Source organism: Scyliorhinus canicula, chromosome 3, assembly GCF_902713615.1.
Source record: "Scyliorhinus canicula chromosome 3, sScyCan1.1, whole genome shotgun sequence".
Taxonomy (NCBI): domain Eukaryota; kingdom Metazoa; phylum Chordata; class Chondrichthyes; order Carcharhiniformes; family Scyliorhinidae; genus Scyliorhinus; species Scyliorhinus canicula.
In genome coordinates, this window is record NC_052148.1 from 14,544,270 (window position 1) to 14,562,857 (window position 18,588).

An 18,588-nucleotide genomic window follows, 5' to 3' on the forward strand; every position below is an offset into this window, starting at 1 on the left:
TTATGATTGATCTGTGGCCTTACTCCGTAAACCTGCCCTTGGCCCATATCCTTTAATATGTTTGTTTAACAAAAATTTATCTAATTTTCAAATTTGCACGCATTTCAGTCCCACCATTAACACTTAAGTCTCCCGAACAGAGATTTTTGCCTGTTTACTTCAAGAAAAAGTTCCTGGTCCCTAATCATAATAATAGAGTGCATAATCTCCAAATGAACACTTGTGTGGCTACACCACTCTTGCTGCAGCAGTATACTGTTAATTGTTAACTTTTTTATGGCTCCTTTCATCAAGTTTAACAAAATTACAGCTGTTCAATACCTGTCGCAATAAATTTATTGCAGTTTTTTACCAACTATTAAATATAATAAAGTTATACAATGATAGATATCTCTCAGTATAATTAAAAGCATTCATGAAATCGCAAAACAGAACATTTTTTGGGTAATATTTCACAGTAAATTACCAGAGGGCAAATGCTCCTGTTACAAGCTGGATAAAAGATGACTAATTTTAACAAGAACTGCAAAGAACCGGTTCAAGTTAAAATCAAGGATGTAGAGGATAAAAGGTATGATTATTCCTCTGCTAATAACCATATTCTGATTTACCCAGTGGTAGAAATGTATTTACCTCCATTCTTCTAAGTTTTAAATGCCACCCTCAAATTGTAATCTCCACATGCTCCCTTTGTATTTTACCCCCATTTTTCACTTTATTATTTTGGCTTCTCATGTCACACACATTTCCCCATCACTGAAGAGATGCAAGATTCTCCCAACTACCATATAGAGCTAATCAAAGGGGAGTGCTAAGATGGTGATCTCTTTTGGATGATGGCACACTGAGATCAGGAATTCAAATTCAACTCCATGAATCTCATCTTGCAGCATGTTTATGTTTTTATGAGTTATTCCTTCTCCATATCGCTATTGTATGTGTGAAATTGTCTATCCTCGGGCAAAAGAAATGACCACACTTAAAAAAGAACTTTTTTCCCCTGTTGGTCGAGGCAGCAATGTTAATAAATGGAGCAGTTTTCATTTTGGACCCCCATTTTGCACTCCAAGACAGGCTTCGGACAGATTACATGGAAGTGCAAAACTCTTTGCACCCTGCACCAACACTGTGCCTCAACCAAACTTCCAAAAAAAGCATCCTTTCCCATGTCATCATCACATTTTTCCAACTGTTTACAGCGGGGTTGTCAACGTAGTGCTTAATCAGTGTTGTACACCCTCTCAGCACTAGACTTAATACCATACGAATTAGAATAGGCTTGAGGGACTGAATGACTTATTCTTGTTTCTATATTTCCCAAATTCACATCACCAGAATCCTCGTAGCTAGCAGACGGGAGAGGATTTTTTCTTTTTAACCTCTTTCATCTAGCTAGATTTAAATTTGGGTTTCTGAAGTGACCGATAAGCTATTGGTAGGTGAAGAACTAGGCAATGAAAATTTGGTCACTAAATAAATCAAGGAGCAACCCATGTCTATGACGGGCAACAGTAAATGAAGATGTATTTCGAAAATCTCACCAGAAACTTTGTAACCCAGTCAGGAAAATGCCACAGTACATTTTCTGACCCGAATGGAACGCTCCCAGTTTCTGCAATTTGGGACCAGTGCAATTTTAAACCCCTGTCTAACAATAGCTACAGGTGCCAGAAAAGATATCTTCTACTGCTTAAACAATAGCGTATGGGAAACTTAAATTAACTAAAAGCATCAGAAGCCTGACAGAAACTCATCATCATCATCTGGAAACTGGGCTCTTCTATGCGAGCAAGTGCTCATAGGCAATGCAGGTCGGAAACTCTTAGGCTGATTGGTGGGCTGACGGGCTAATGGGAAGGGGGCCACTGTAGCTTTGATTTTGTTTTGGTACGGTCTGTTCTGTTGCTGGAAGAGAAACAAAAATAGGCAATGATTAATAGTGTATCACCAGAACAAAATGATAACATTTCCTGCTGGCATCTGCACAATGACTTACCCATTGGCTGTTGGGGCTCCAGATTCCATTTCCAATCTGTGCTAATCTAAGCTAGGGCCACGACTGGAGCACAATTAATTTCTGTTCTTATGGGCTAGTTGGGAAAGCAGTGAACATCAGCGACTCTTTCACTGTCCAACAGCTACTCCCCTCCCCACTGCCTCGCCACCTGGAAAGCAGGAGTGCTTTGCCATCGTGGGGTGACAAATGAGGTCTGATTCTGGTTAGTTAGAAACAAAATCTGACAATGAGCCATGGAAGAAGATATGAGGACAAGTGATCAAAAGCTTGATCAAAGAGATGGGTTTGAAGGAATGTTTAAAAGAGCAGAGAGAGGTAAAGAGGCAGAGAGGTTTGGGGAGGGAATTCCAGAGCTCAGATCACTGATGGAACTGTAGAATTTAGTGTAGACAATGGGGTGTCTCGCCCACTGGCTGAATACCTAGAGGTTGACATGTGTTGTCTCTTGAGAAGGCCATCTTATTGTGTGCCGGTCAAGCGCTGAACTAGGCAGCAGCAGGCCTTTCTAAGAAACAAAGGCCCCAGGGGTGCAAGTCCCTCCCGCCTGCCAAGAGCTACCAGCCAATCAAAAGCTGGCAACATTGTTCAGTAGCGCCACTGGGATGGCAGTCACCTGCTGCTGATAACACACTCACTAGAGGCTCAGAATCATTGTGGAATCCAGGCTACAGGTGAGTAATGGCAAAATAGGGATTGCCGGAAAGAAGGGGAAGAGGGCGATTTCATAGAATCATTGAATTTACAGTGCAGATAGAGGCCATTCGGTCCATCGAGTCTGCACCGGCCCTTACAAAGATCACGCTACTGAAGCCCATGTATCCACCCTATCCCCATAACCCAGTAACCACCGCTTATCATTTTCTGGACACTAAGGGCAATTTAGCATGGCCAATCCACCTAACCCGCATGTCTTTGGACTGTAGGAGGAAACCGGAGCACCCGGAGGAAACCCACCCAGCAAATGTAGTTGGGTGACTCTCAGTGGGTTCCCCTTCCTGATGTTAGGTTCCTCCAAACTGGCATTGACTCGGTGGGGCCCACCTCCTGAAGCTCGAAAACAACCGCAACAAGGTTTGCTTTTTGGGCTTCCCACTTGGCAAGTCCCCCGCCCGCCGCTTGGGTGAATATCCGTGTCAGGGGGATGAGGATTGACAACCGCCCATGAGCCTTCCCATCACAGACTTAATCGGGGAAAAGATGGGAATGTTGCACCCACCACCTTTGTTCCCAATTAAATGCCTTCCTGCCACCAAAATCACCTTGGGGCATTAAATTCCACTCTGATGTTGGGCTATGAAGATCACACTCACAATCTAGACTCCTACATGGTACCAGAAAGTTACTCATGTTCATGGAGACTTAAATCAGCAAGAGTTCGCATTTTCAAGAGAAAGCAGGAGAAAGGCTTTGTGAAGACTGTCAAAAGAATTTATTTTGTTAAGCTTTGAAGTTCGGTCATAATGCAAGAGACTGAAAGCTGATTTCATCAATCAAAAACCTCTGAAATCTTGGTAATTCTTCTGGATAATAATGTTCCAATCAGTCGGCCAATTTCAAATTCCAATCCTATTAATTACTGTTTTAATCCTCAGAAGAAGGTTAACAAAGATCTGGAACTAAAACAAAAGATCCCAAAATATGAAACTTATAAATTACTCATGGCACTTGAACTTATTTGCATATTATTTTTTAAATAACATAATATTCTCTCTTGCAGACCTGTCATACCTGCACATGTGCATGCACAAGGTATGCCACGTAATATTTCAATAAGGTCATAAGTAGCTTCCTCAGATAATTTGTTTGATGCATTTGTATTTATTTTGGAACCTGTGCTAATGACATGTTTTCCGAGCTGCAAACTTTAATTGCTACGCTAAACACTGATGCAAGCTGTTGCTGTTTGCCAAGGTTCATTAAAGCAGATCTGCCAGCTCTTCGCTGCTTTCTAGCTGTGAGTTATGGAAAATCCTCTGTTGCTAATGACCAGCATTAGGAAAGACTCTTAAGGGATGATTTTAACTTATCAAAATTAGTTTTAAGGAGGTGGTAAAGGCCTCAAATATTGGGTTGACAGACATATTGCCCATCAATATGGTTAATGAACCAATCACCACTACCGCTCTACTGCTGGGTGGCTAAAACAGCTGGTTCAGGCATTAGTTCTTTTTAGTGTGCACATTTTGGGGAACTATGAATTACATAGGACTCCAATTAGGGATTTGGGAGAGAACTAGTTGGAGTGTAATTCCCGGTAGTTTCACTGGTGACAGAGCCGAAGGGACCCTGTAAAGTTAAGTTTTAAATTATTTTTGTGAAGGCAGGAGAAGCTGGAGCTTTTCTCTGGTCCTTGCAAAAATAATCAGGGTTGGTCCTGTCTTACCCTATCCACTTCTTCAATCCTCGATTGGAATCTGTTCCAAGACGTAACTATTTGCCGGCTGGATGACATCAGGACTGTTTTGTCATCTCCCTAGTTGAATGTAAATGAGAGCTGGGCTAGGCCTTTTTTTATGTCGTGATGGTGGGTTGCTGGCATGCACCACTGATCAAGTGCACAAAAGTTAAAGTCAACCACTCCTTCAATTTTGCTTTTAACTTTTTACAGTGCAATATAATCTTTAATACTTAGTGCTATGCCACTCCTAGCCAGACTGAGTTACACATGATAAGCTTTCACAAGCAAATGGCATTGTAAATGCAAATATAGGACTCTATTACGGTTATGGGTGCCACGGGAGCACAGTGGTTATCACTATTGCTTCACAGCGCCAGGGACCTGGGTTTGATTCCAGGCTTGGCTCACTGTCTGTGTGGAGTCTGCATGCTCTCCCCGTGTCTGTAGGTTTCCTCCGGTTTCCTCCTACAAGTCCCGAAAGATGTGCTTGTTAGGTGAATTGGACATTCTCCATTCTCCTCTTCATTGCAGTGTTAATGTAAGCCCACTTGGAACACTGGTCATGTCAGAGTACCTTTAAGAAACGGGTGTTTATAAATGGGTATGTATATAAATATCTGTAGTGAGAGTACCTTTAAGAAATGGGTGTTTATTACTGCAGTGATGTCAGAGTGTTGGTGGAGCTGGGCTGTCTGTCAGCTTTTTAATTTTGTTTTAGGCTGTTTGCTGCAGGGTGTGCTTTAGTTTCGTTTTCAGTGTTGGAGCTGAAGCCAGACCAAGCAGGTGTACTGCTGTTCTCTCTGCCATCAAAATACTATCTCTTGATCATTTGGTGAATTCAGAATTATAAATGTTTTCAGTTATGACTTTAACCTGATGTGCTTCTGATAAAGGTTTTGTTTTTTTAAAAGTTGTATGGATGTTAAAAAAGAAAGCTTAAAGGTTTACTTAGTGTTGTAGTCTTTGTGGGTTGTATTTGAATTGATGGTTGCTAAGGTGTTCACTGTATGTTTTAAAAAGGTGAACTTGAGTTCATTGTTTTGTTTTAAAAAAATACTTTTCATTTCTGCTGTACCACACCTGTAGAGTGGGCCGTGTGCTCCCCATACCACAATCTACTGAAAGTTGTGGGTCAGGTGAACCCCATGATACACTTTGGGGTTCTCTAAACCCTGGCCCATAACAAACTGGGGGCTTGTCCAGGATAAAAGTCTATCTATTGGATTGGCTTAGTGAATTTAAAGACAGTGAGGGGTGAGCATATTTTGGGTGCTTTTCAGGTGTGGTATTTTAGTTTAAGTAGGGAGTGTGTTGTGGACAATGGCTCTTTCAGAGGCTCTGAAGTTTTTGGGGGTGGAGACGGTCACAGGACAGAGACTAATAGCAGACTGTTAGATTTGGCAAAAACATTGCAGTTAACATTACCTGACAAAATGCGAAAAGATGAGGTAATTATGGTGGTGGCTAAGCACTTACAGTTACCTGAGACACAGCTTGACTCAGTGGAAATAGCAAAAATTCAGTTGCAAATTAAACAAATGGAACATGAGAAAGAATTAAAGCAGCTTGAATACGAAAGAGAGAGAGAGGAAAAAGAAAGAGAAGAGAAAGAGAGAGAGAAGAAAAAGAGAAGAAAGGAAAACAGAAAGAATAGCCCAAGCAGAACAAAAAGAAAGAGAAAGGGAGATACAGATCAGGGAAAAAGATAAAGAGAGAGAGTTTGAACGTCAGAAAATGACCATGAAACATGACAGTCAGTTAAAATTGGCAGATATAAAGGGAAACGTACAGTTGGATGATAGCGATGAGGATAGTGAGAAAGAGCGTCAAAGTCGAAGGCTTGGTGGGAATTTATTTAAATATGTCCAAGCATTGCCAAGGTTTGACGAGAAGGAAGTGGAAGCCTTTTTCATTTCATTTGAGAAGGTAGCTAAACAAATGAAATGGCTACAGGACATGTGGGTATTACTGATTTTAAAAAAGCTGGTAGGTAGGGTTAGTGAAGTGTTTGCATCACTATCAGAGGAGGTATCTGAGATGTATGAGGAGGTGAAAAAAATCCATCTTAGGTGCATATGAACTAGTGCCTGAAGCTTACAGACAAAGGTTTAGAAAATTAAGGAAAGAATTTGGTCAAACATACATGGAGTTTGAAAGGCTCAAACAGAGTAATTTTGATAGGTGGATGAGGGCTTTGAAAATAGACCAAATGTATGAAGCTCTCAGAGAAACTATACTTTTGGAGGAGTTGAAAAATTCAATTCCTGATGTAGTGAGAACTCATGTGGAAGAGCAGAGGGTTAAAACGGCGAGATTAGCAGCAGAAATGGCAGATGCTTATGAATTAGTTCATAAATCAAAGCTTGGTTTCCGACATCAGATTCAGCCTGGGGACATGAGAAATACTCAAGTGGTAAAGGTAAAGGTGATCTGATGGGAGAGAACAAGGAGAGTGTACCTCAGGTTAAAAAAGAAATCCAGGAGGGTGGAAAAGAAATGAAAAGTTTCAAATGTTTTCACTGTAATAAACTAGGCCATGTAAAGTCACAGTGTTGGTGGTTGAAGAAAAACACTGGGAAGGCTGATGTGGTAAAACAGGATAAGACAGTGGGGTTTTGTGAAAGTGGTCAAGGAAAGCCCAAGGGAAGCGAAGGAGGTACAAAAGATTGTACAGCCTGATCAAGAGGTGATTGATAAGAAGGTGCCAGATCGCTTTAAAGATTTACTTGTGTGGGTAAAGTTTACTCATGTGTATCAGGAGGAGCAGGCAAAGAAGTCACCATTTTAAGAGATACGGGAGCTAGTCAATCCTTAATGGTAAGAGATGAGGAGTTATGCAGTTTTGGAAGAATGTTGCCAGAAAAGGTGGCAATATGTGGAATTCAGGGTGAGAGGAGTAGTGTTCCATTATATAAGGTAAGGTTGGAAAGTCCAGTGAAGAGTGGTGAAGTGATAGTAGGAGTAATAGAGAAACTATCTTGACCAGGAATACAGTTTATCTCGGGTAATGATATAGCTGGATCGCCTACTGTGGTTGATAAGCCAGTGGAAAATTAACTGAAGTATTGAAGGACGAATATCCTGGGATTTTTCCGGATTGTGTAGTAACAAGGTCAGAAAGTCACAGGTTAAGACAAGAGGAGAAAGCAAAGAGTGAAGATGAAGTTGACGTGCAATTATCAGAAACTATTTTTGATCAGATGGTTGAAAAAGAACAAGAGCAGGTGGACGATGAGGCGGATATTTTTAGTTCAGGAAAATTGGCGGAGTTACAACAGAAAGATACAGAAATAAAATGGATGTATCAGAAAGCATACGGAGAAGAGGAATCTGAGTGTATACCAGAGTGTTATTACCGTAAAAGTGATGCCTTGATGAGAAAATGGAGACCGTTACATATGCAGGCAGATGAAAAGTGGGCAGAAGTTCATCAAGTAGTATTGCCGGTAGGGTATAGAAGGGAGGTGTTACGGGTTGCACATGAGGTACCAGTGGGAGGTCATTTGGGAATAAGGAAAACTCAAGCTAAAATCCAGAAACATTTTTATTGGCCTGGACTACATAAAGATGTAGTTTAATTTTGTCAATCATGTCACACATGTCAAGTGATAGGGAAACCTCAAGCAGTGATAAAACAGCGCTCTTAATACCCATTCCAGCATTTGAGGAACCTTTTACAAGTGTCCTAATTGATTGCGTAGGACCGCTTCCTAAAACGAAAAGTGGGAATCAATATCTTTTGATGATAATGGATGTGTCTACTAGGTTTCCAGAGGCCATTCCAGTTTGTAATATTACAGCTCAAAAGATTGTGGAGGAGTGGTCGGTGAACCTTTAAAAGCAAGGTTCTCAAGATCCTCAGAGTCTCTCCTTCCGCGTTCTATACCTACCTCCTCATTCTCTTGGCTGAAGACAGATATGAAGTATTCGTTCAACACCCTACCTATGTCCTCTGGCTAAATACACAGATTTCCCTGTTGGTCCCTAATGGGCCCTACTCTTTCCTTGGTTATCCTCTTCCCATTGATATACTTAATAATAATAATCTTTATTGTCACAAATAGGCTTACATTAACACTGCAATGTTAATGTTTCCAAGCTCCTCCTCCTCAACATCGCGCCAACTCTGCTCCCTGCCGACTACTTAGATAAGCTCCAATATTCCATGGTCCTTCTTTGCTTGTCCTTGTTTCTACCAAATAGAGCCCTTACAGATTATAAACCACAAAACACATTTTCAAACTATAATTGATGAAAGTTGTAATGACTTACCTTGTCCACCACTTACCAATCAGTTCTCACTTGTAGCCTCAGCAGCGGGGCAACACCACTCTCTGAAGATTTGAAAGATACAAAGCAAGGAGAAAAAACAGCGAGCACCTCTTCCCCTCTGCAGTGAATCCCTGCTCGGCTTTAAATTCCTGAGTTTAAAGCTTAAACCTCACTCTGCCTGTGGCCTCACTCCGAGTGTGGCCTCTCTCCCACTGTAGGTGCGCAAAGTTCACTGTAGGTGCGCTTTGAAGCTCTTTACTGAAATAGAGCTGGGACTGCCTGAGATGTCTCACACACCAGTTAAACTTCAAATGATGTAATCAACACCTCTTGCCTACTAAGCAGGCTTCAGGAGATTGACTGAAAACTGCCACTCAGAATAAAACCAACACAAAATCCCAAACCTGCCGCCCCCTGACACCCTAACCAATCCTTCCCCCCACCCCAGCAGCTGATGGTGACCAGTCCCTTGAAATGTAGTATAAACAAACCCCATCCGTTTTGAATCCATCATTTGACAACCCCCCCTCCCCCACGAGCAAATTTCACTTTTTCCAAATACAAGAACCCCATTAAATCCCCCAACCACACCAAGGCACAGGATGGAATCATAGAATGTACAATGCAGGGGGAGGCCACTCGGCCCATCAGGTCTGCACCGGCCTTGGAGAGAGCACCCTATCTAAACCCATACCTCCTTCCTATCCCCGTAATCCAGTAACCTCACCTAACCTTTTTTTGGACACTAAGGGCAATTTACCATGGCCAATCCACCTAATCTGCACATTTTTGGACTGTGGGAGGAAATTGGAGGACCCGGAGGAAAGCCACACAGACACGGGGAGAACGTGCATACTCCACACAGACAGTCACCCAAGCTGGGAATCGAACCTGGGACCCTGGAGCTGTGAAGCCACAGTGCTAACCACAGTGCTAACCACTGTGCTATTGTGCTGCCTGGACAAACTGACCTCCACCCCAACAGGACCCGGCTGCAAGCGATCACCGAGGTGAAGGCTAAAACACCTGCCCCGCTCCCATCTGTAGCTCCAAGAAATTCAACACCCCGAATATGGCCCCAGGGGACTGGGCTCTAAATCCACATGCAAGTTTGCAGACATGGTGTTGAAGAATGACCTCCAACTTCGGGCAGGACCAGAACATATGTAGGTAATTGGCTGGGCCCCTCCCACACCTCTCACAATATCCTCCACCACCTCATACAACTGGCTCTTTCTCAACTTGGTCAGAAAGGAAGGAGCTCGGACAGGCAATGGCAGGACTTCAAGGAACGAATAGGTGAACTCCAAAAGTTGTTTATTTCTATTTGACACTAGAGTAGAACGGGAACTGTGGCCAAACCATGGTTTACAAGGAAAATTAGAGATAGTATTAGATGCAAAGAAGAGCAAATTAGCAAGAAAAAGCAATAGACTGGAGGATTGGGGACAATACAATTTGAAAGTAAACTAGCAGGCAACAAAAAAAAAAACTGACTGTAAAGGTTTCTAAAGGTATGTAAAGAGAAAAGATAAATAAAAACTAAATGAACGCCCCTTAGTCAGAAACGGGGGAATTCATAACAAGCAATAAAAAAATGGCCGACGAACTAATTTGTACTTTGCTTTTGTTTTCACAAAGGAAGACATAATAATGTACCGGAATATCTGAGACACACAAGTTTTAATGTGGAGCTGAAGGAAATTAGTATTTGTAAGGAAATTTAAAAAAATAAAATTTAAAGTGCGCAATTTTTTTTTTGCCAATTAAACAGTGTGGCCAATTCACCTGCCCTGCACATTTTTGGGTTGTGGGGGTGAGACCCACGCAGATATGGAGAGAATGTGCAAACCCCTCATGGACAGTGATCCAGGACAGAGATCGAACCCGGGCCCTCAACGCAGTGAGGCAGCAGTGCTAACCACTGCAAAACCATGCCACCCGTAAGGAAATGGTTTTGGGGGAATAATGGGATTAAAGGGCCTGACAATCTGAATCCCATAGTACTTAAGGAAGTGGCCCTAGAAATAGTAGATCCAGTGTGGTAATTTTCCAAAATTCTTTGGACTTTGGAATGGTTCCCACAGATTGGAGGGTGGCGAATGTAACCCCGCTATTCAAAAAGGGAGTTAGAAAGAAAACAGGGAACTATAGACCAGTGAGTCGAATGTTGGTAGTAAGTTGCTGAAGTCAATTATTAAGGATTTCATAGCACAGAATTTGGAAAGCAGTGGTGTAATCAGACAAAGTCAGCATGGATTTACGAAAGGAAAATTATGCTTGACAAATCTACTAGATATTTCAACTAGTAGAGTTGACCAGGAGGAACCGGTAGATGTGGTTTATTGAGACTTTCAGACGGCTTTCGACAAGGTCTCACATGGCAGATTGATATGTAAAGTTCAAGTGCATGGGATTATGATAGTGATTTAAGATAGACAAAAAGCTGGTTAGCAAAAAGTTGGAATAAATGGGTCTTTTTCTGATTGACAGGCAGTGACTAGTGTGGTACTGCAGGGATCAGTGCTAGGACCCCAACTGTTCACATTATATATTAATGATTTGGACTTGGGAACTAAATGTATTATCTCCAAATTTGCAGATGATACAAAGTTGGGTGGGAGGGTGATCTGTGAGGTGGATGTACAGATGCTTCAGAAGGATTTGGACAGGCTGAGTGAGCATACGCATGGCAGATGCAGTATAATGTGGATAAATGTGAGGTTATCCACATCGGTAGGAAAAATAGGAAGGCAGATTATTATTTGAATGGGTGTAAATTGAGAGAGGTGGATACTCGGCGAGACCTTGGTGTCCTCGTGCATCAGTTGCTGAAAGTAAGCGCACAGGTACAGTAGGCAGTAAAGAAGGCAAATGGTATGTTGGCCTTCATAGCAAGAGGATTAGAGTATAGGAATAGAGATGTTTTACTGCAATTGTATAGGGCATTGGTGAGGCCACACCTGGAGTATTGTGTGCAGTTTTGGTGTCCTTATCTGAGGAAGGATGTTCTTGCTATGGAGGGAGTGCAGCAAAAGTTTACCAGGCTGATTCTTGGGACAGCGGAGGAGAGACTAAATCATTTAGGATTATATTCATTGGAGTTTAGAAGAGAGGGGATCTCATAGAAACATCCACATCCATGAAAGAATGAAAAAAAGCTGTACTGTCACTGTCCCTTAATCCCACAGGCTTTAATTTTTCTAATAAGTATCTTTTGTGATTGCAGAGGTTGGCTAGCTCAGACGGTTAGGGTGTGATGCAGAATGATGCCAACAGCACAGGTTCGATCCCTATACCTGCTGTGATAGCTCATGCCTGCCTCTTTGCTTGGCCATATGCTTGAAGACTGGTGGCCCTCAAGCTATATATAACCTATTGCCTATCTTGCTAATTGAGAGAGATGCTTCTGGTCCTTTGTGGACTAATATTTATTATCTGATATTTTTAAAAATGCATTTTGAATATCCATATACACATGAACCACAATACCTTCATCAGCACTCCCCACAAGGAGGCTACAAAGGGACATGGGTTAAGTGATTGAGCAAAGATCTGACAAATGGAGTATAACGTGGGAAATTGTGCAATTGTTCACTTTGGCAGGAAGAATAAAAAATAAGCTCATTATCTAAATGGGGAGAGATTGCAGAGCTCTGAGGTGCAGAGTGATCTGTGTATCTGAGTTCATGAATCGCAAAAAGCGAGTTTGCAGGTTCAACAAGTAATTAGGAAAGCTAATAGAATGTTACCCAATTGGGGAGTATGGAGTGAGGCAATGCGAAGGGTAAATGGGACCTCCTCTTGTGCAAAGATGAGCCTGATACAGTTTAAGGTGGTGCACAGGGTGCATATGACTCGGGCGAGAATGAATTTCAGGGGGTAGATGAGCGTGAGAGGTGTGGGCGGGAGCCAGCGAATCACGTGTACATATTTTGGGGTTGCGGAAAATTGGAAAGATTCTGGGCGGGAGTGTTCGCGGTCTTAGCCAGGATAGTGGAGGAGGAAGTGGACCCGGACCCTTTGGTGACGATATTTGGCATTTCACAGAAGCCGGAGCTCATGGAGAGGAGGAAGGCCGATCTTGTGACCTTCGCCTCTCTGATTGCACGGCGAAGAATTTTGCTGGAGTGCAGTTTGTATCGCCACTGGGGGTAGCGGCTTGGTTGGCTGACCTGTACAACTTCCTGCAGTTAGAGAAGATGAAGTATGAGTTAAGGGGCTCAGCAGGGGTGTTTGAGAAAAGGTGGGGGATGTTTGTGACCGTATTCGAGGAGCTATTCGCTGCAGGGGGTTGGGGGTAATGGGGGGAGGGGGTGAAAAAGGGGAAAAATCTGTACAGACTGTATAGTTGATTATTGGGAAGCATGTTTCCTGGGGTCTTTATTTGTTGTAACCTGCTTTGATACCTGTTTGTAATAAAATACGTTTTTAAAAAAATACCGGGAATTGAAGACAAATGTAGGAAGGTTATGGTTCAGTTATACAGGGTATTGGTGAGACCTTATCTGTGTACAGTATTGGTATTGAAAGATGGTTGTAGATGCATTAGAAGCAGTTCAGAGAAGGTTTACTAAACTAATACCAGAAATGGGCAGCTTAGTTTCTGAGGGAAGAATGGACAAGAGTAAGAGATGATTTGAGTAAAACATACGAGTTCTTGAGGGATCTGGATAGGGTAAATCTGGGAGGATGTTTCCTCTTGTGGAAGAATCTAGAACTCGGGGTCATTTTTCAAAAGTAAGGTCACACATTTAAGACCATGATGAGGAGAGGTTTCTTTACTCAGAGAGAAGTGAGTCTTTGGATCGTCCTTCCTCAAAAGGCAGTGGAAGGGGTCTTTGAATTTACCAGTACAGGCTTGGAGGGCCCAAGGGCCTGTTCCCATACTGTATTGTTCTTTGAATGCTTTCAAGGCAGAGGTAGATAGTTTCTTGATAAACAAGGAGGTGAAAGGTTATCGGGGCGAAGAGGTGTGTATGTGTGGGGCCGGGGGGGGGGGGGGGGGGGGGGGGGGGGGTTATAGGTGGGAGGTTACAGTCAGATCAGCCATGATCTAATTGAATGGTGGAGCAGGCTCGAAGGGCCAAGTGGCCACTCCAGCTCCTTGTTCAATTATTCGTAATACTTCACCAAAGAGCTTTACCAAGTTAGTCAAACACAATTTTCCTTTAACAAATCTATGTTGCCTTTCTTTTATTAACCAACATTTTCCAAATACAAATTAATTTGGTCTCTTATGTCTCTATTAATAGGCAGAAATGAGGAGCTCAGTCTATTTGTGAGCACACTCACAGATGTTTTCTCAGCCACCTTTACTTAATTTCCCTCATGTGAATGAGCAGCATTTATTCAAATTATTCATTTATACAGCATTGATGCAAATGTTTCATGGGCATGTGGTTTTAAATACCACACATTTTCATCAAGGAAATATTGGTCATTACTATTGTTGGCATAATAGCCAAAATAAGAGGAATTTATGTTTCGCCAGGATCAGATAATGAGTCAATGTCCTACTTAGAATACCATCATAGAACCCCTACAGTGGAGGAGGCATTCGGCTCATCGAGGCTGCACCGACCCTTCGAAAGAGCACCCTACCTAGGCCCAATCCCCCACCCTATTCATGCAACCCCACCCGAAGGAGCAATTTCGTGTGGCCAAACCACCTAACCTGCACATCTTTGGACTGTGGGAGGAAACCAGAACATCCAGAGGAAACCTACGCAGATATGGGGAGAACTGGCAGATTCCATACAGTCACCTGAGGTCGGAATCGAACCCGGGTCCCTGGCGCTGTGAGTCAGAAATGCTAACCAATGTGCCGCCGTGCATCCTATTTGCAATTTTAACCAAAATATTATGCGAGTGAGACAACTGTTATACAGTACTATCATTGATAGCCAAATTGCATCATATTTTGCAACATAGACCAGAAATTTCTCAAGCGCAGGCACTGTACTGCATTGAGTCAGCTGATTCTGGCTGAGCCAGCAGTTGGGATGTGAGAATTGGCTTATGGCCTCTTGATTGCTATCCCGTTGTGGAACTTCTGGAACATGAAGACTTGTGTGTGCCAGGTAAGAACCAGACAGGATTGTTTGTGATGCCCTTTACAGGCTTGAATATTCTGTTTTCACTCAAAATTCAGTTCACAAATGAAAAAAGGACCTGTTGAATGATATTCCAACTTGCAGTGGTTTCAGAGGGATTCAGTAATTTACAACAGCAATAGTTTCATAGAATTTACAGTGCAGAAGAAGGCCATTCGACCCATCAAGTCTGTACTGGCTCTTGGAAAGAGCATCCTACCCAAGCCCACACTTCCACGTTATCCCCATTAGCCAGTAACCACATCCAACACAAGGGCACTTTTGGACACTAAGGACAATTTAGCATGGCCAATCCACCTAACCTGCACATCTTTGGACTGTGGGAGGTAACCGGAGCACCCGGAGGAAACCCACGCACACACTGGGAGAACGTGCAGACTCCGCACAGACAGTGACCCAAGCCGGGAATCAAACCTGGGACCTTGGAGCTGTGAAGCAATTGTGCTATCCATAATTCTACCACAATAACTTACAATGACAGAGCATCTTCAATGAGGTAAGCACTAATTGAGTCAGGTAATGAAGATCAGAGAAAAAAAGTTACTTAGACAATTTGCTCACCTCACTTGTCAAGGGTTAAATACCCTGCTGAAAGTTGCAGAGTATACAAAGCCAAGAGAGATTAGTGAGAATTCTGAAAACTATGAAAAGTAACTCAGTGTGAATTTCTCAATGGCCTGATTGAAAGACTTGAGCAAAATATTTGGATTATATAGATTTTAAATAACTGCCTGGCCCAAAATAAATATCATGGTATATTGTATATGTACTTCCTTTATCATAGATGGCACTAGAGAGACTTCATTATGATCCAATCTCTTTTGCTAAACAAATCATATTTTTAAATTAATATTTAACTGGAAATGCAAAAGGTCATTGCTGAACAAGGTAACCGTTGAAGCATCCTAGGAACACAAAAGGCACTCAGTTTCTTGGCGTGGGTGTCAAAGCACAAATTCAAATATTGTAGCATTTGGTCACAGCGATGAAAGATAAAATGATAGTGGCAAAATGTTCCTGTCACTATTTACGAATACACCTTTTATTCATTTTGTTTTTTATTACTTTTGAACTTCAACAACTGTGAGATAACCAGGGGCTGATTTAGCACACTGGGCTAAATCGCGGGATTTTAAAGCAGACCAAGGCAGGCCAGCAGCACGGTTCAATTCCTGTACCAGCCTCCCTGAACAGGTGCCCGAATGTGGCGACTAGGGACTTTTCACAGTAACTTCATTTAAAGCCTACTTGTGATAATAAGCGATTTTCATTTTTTCCATTTCATATTTTTTCAGCTTCTGCATCCTGGGAATAGGTGCAGGAGGGAGGAATTCACATTCCTGGGACATTGGGACCGGTCCTGGTGAAGGTGGGCTTGGTACAAGCAGGACCAGTTGCATTGAGGCAGGGCTGGGACCAATGTCCTGCGGTGGGTGTTTGCGGTACTGTCGGGGAGGTTTGAACCAGAACGGCAGTGGGATGGGATCCTGAGCAGGGAGACGGATGAGGGAGAAACAAGGATAGAAACAAAAAACAGAAATAAGAAGCAAAAGTGGAAGACTGAAAAAACAAGGGTAAAAAACAAATGGGACGACAATACAAAATAAAGCTAAGATGATGACAATGAAATGAGGAAGATGACTATGATGAGGAAGATGAGGTTACATAGACTCCTGTAAGAACATCAGTTAAAGTGAGTTAAAATCACTCTTTGGGAGGTCTATTCAATATAGGCAATTAGTGCTGCTTCTACCTTTTCCTTATGCATCAAAGAAAAGGTTGAGGAAGAAGCAAAGATTGAGAATTGCAGTCCAGCATGATAATAGGGCTGGATTTGAGTGTGGAGCCTTTAATGTGGCAGGATACGATCTTTCCCAGTTGGTGCAAAACAAACCAAGGTTAAACCCAATGGCAATGTAATTCTCACAGTTCATTTCCAATTTCTCAATTATGGGCTGTTAGCACTGTTGTTTCACAGCTCCAGGAACCCGGTTTCAATACTGGCCTCGGGTGACTGGAGTTTGCACGTTCTCCCTTGTCTGTGTGAGTCTCCTCTGGTGTTCTGGTTTCCTCCCACAGTCCAAAGATGTGCAGGTTAGATGGATTGGCCATGCTAAATTGCCCCTTCATGTCCAAAAGGTTAGGTAGGGTGACCGGGACAGGGTGGAGGCATGGGCTTAAGTAGGTTGCTCTTTCCTAGGGCCGGTGTACTCGATGGGCCAAATGGCCTACTTCTGCACTGTAGGGATTCTATGACTAACAAGGTTAAAAAGACAAATCTAAAAACGTTGGGCGCGATTCTCCGCACTCCCGACGGTGCGGAGAATAGCGTGGCTTGTAAAATTTTACGGCCACGCTGTTACGACGCTCTCCCGCTATTCTCCCCCCCCCCCCCACGCCTGACTCCCGATACGAATCGCTGCCGCCGTTTTTTTACGGCCGGCAGCGATTCTCAGCTGATGGATGGGCCGAGTTCCCAGCCCTTTACGGCTGTTTTTACGAACGGCAAACACACCTGGTCTGGCCGTTCGTAAAAACGGCCGTAAACTGTCGATTTTTAAAACCATGGCACCGATTGGCACGGCAGTACCACGGCCGTGCCAAGGGTGCCATGGGCCTGCGATCGGTGGGCACCGATCGCGGGCAGCGGGCCCGATGCCCGCGCACTCTTTGTCCTTCCGCCGCCCCGCAGTATCCATTCGCGGGGCGGCTGAGGGGCATCCCAGCCCGCGCATGCGCGGGTTTCGCGCAAATGCGCGATTACGTCATCCGCGCATGCGCGGGTTGGAGTCTTCCAATCCGCGCATGCGCGGCTAACGTCATATGACGCGTCAGCCGGCGCTAACTCTGGCAAGCGGGCTTAACGAAATTCGTTAAGCCCGCGATGCCGGAGTTTACGGCGTCGGGATGCTAGCCCCGACCGGGGACCAGAATCGGTTCCCGGTCGGGAAGGGGGGGGGGGGGGGGGGCTGGCGTCAAACCCGCCCGGATTTGACGCCAGCCTTACGATTTCTCCCCATATGGGAGAATTGCGCCCGTTATGGCTTAATTTGCAGAGAATTCACAATTAAGTTGTCGAATTAACAACACAAATAGATATACACAGGTTATGATAGATTCATAGAGTCAAAGAGATCTACATGCCAGATAGTTGTAATTACAGAGGCATGGCTGCAGGGTTACCAAGGGTGGAAACTGAACATCCAGGGGTATTCATTATTTAGGAAGGACAGACAAAAAGGGAAAGGAGTTTGGGTAGCATTGCTGGCAAAGCAGGAAATCGATGCAATAGTGAGGAAGGATATTGGCTTGGAAAATCACGATGCGTAATCTGTAAATAAGAGATAAGAAACACTAAGGGCAGAAAACTTTGTTGGGGGTTGACTTACAGGAGATATAAGGGAAGGTATTAAATGAGAAATCAGAATAGCATGCAATAATCTATCATTATGAAGAGCTTCAAGAGGTTGGTCATGAGGCACATCAACTCCATACTCGCAGAATGTCTTCTTTTTTTAACAAACAATTTTATTGAGGTATTTTAGGCATATAGAAAAAGTAACGTTGTACAGTACAAAAAAAAGTCAAGTCACAAATTACAAAATAAACATAGTGCAAACCACGGCCCTGTTCAAGCATGGACCTGCTTCAATATCCCCCTGCTCTACTCTACTCTACCCTTGCCCACCACCCCCCTCCCCCCTGCTGACGCTTACTCCTCTGTGAAGAAGTCAATAAATGGCTGCCACCTTCGGGCGAACCCTAGTAGCGAACCTCTCAAGGCG

The 18,588-nt window shown here is 43.3% G+C and overlaps 1 protein-coding gene across 6 annotated transcripts in view; it reads right to left on the reverse strand.

Moving 5' to 3' along the window:
* Positions 1 to 373: 373 nt before the first annotated feature.
* Positions 374 to 18,588, reverse strand: part of LOC119963830 (meiosis 1 associated protein) — a 145,630-nt gene continuing 127,415 nt past the window's right edge. For 5 of the 6 annotated variants that reach the window (XM_038793158.1, XM_038793162.1, XM_038793159.1 and 2 more), the window contains one exon: positions 374 to 1,905. In XM_038793158.1, coding sequence (XP_038649086.1) covers positions 1,732 to 1,905 — 174 coding nt within the window. In that variant the 3' untranslated portion in view covers positions 374 to 1,731. Of the gene's footprint in view, positions 1,906 to 3,004; positions 3,634 to 18,588 lie in introns of those variants that run through there. The other variant, XM_038793160.1, reaches the window with a different exon arrangement.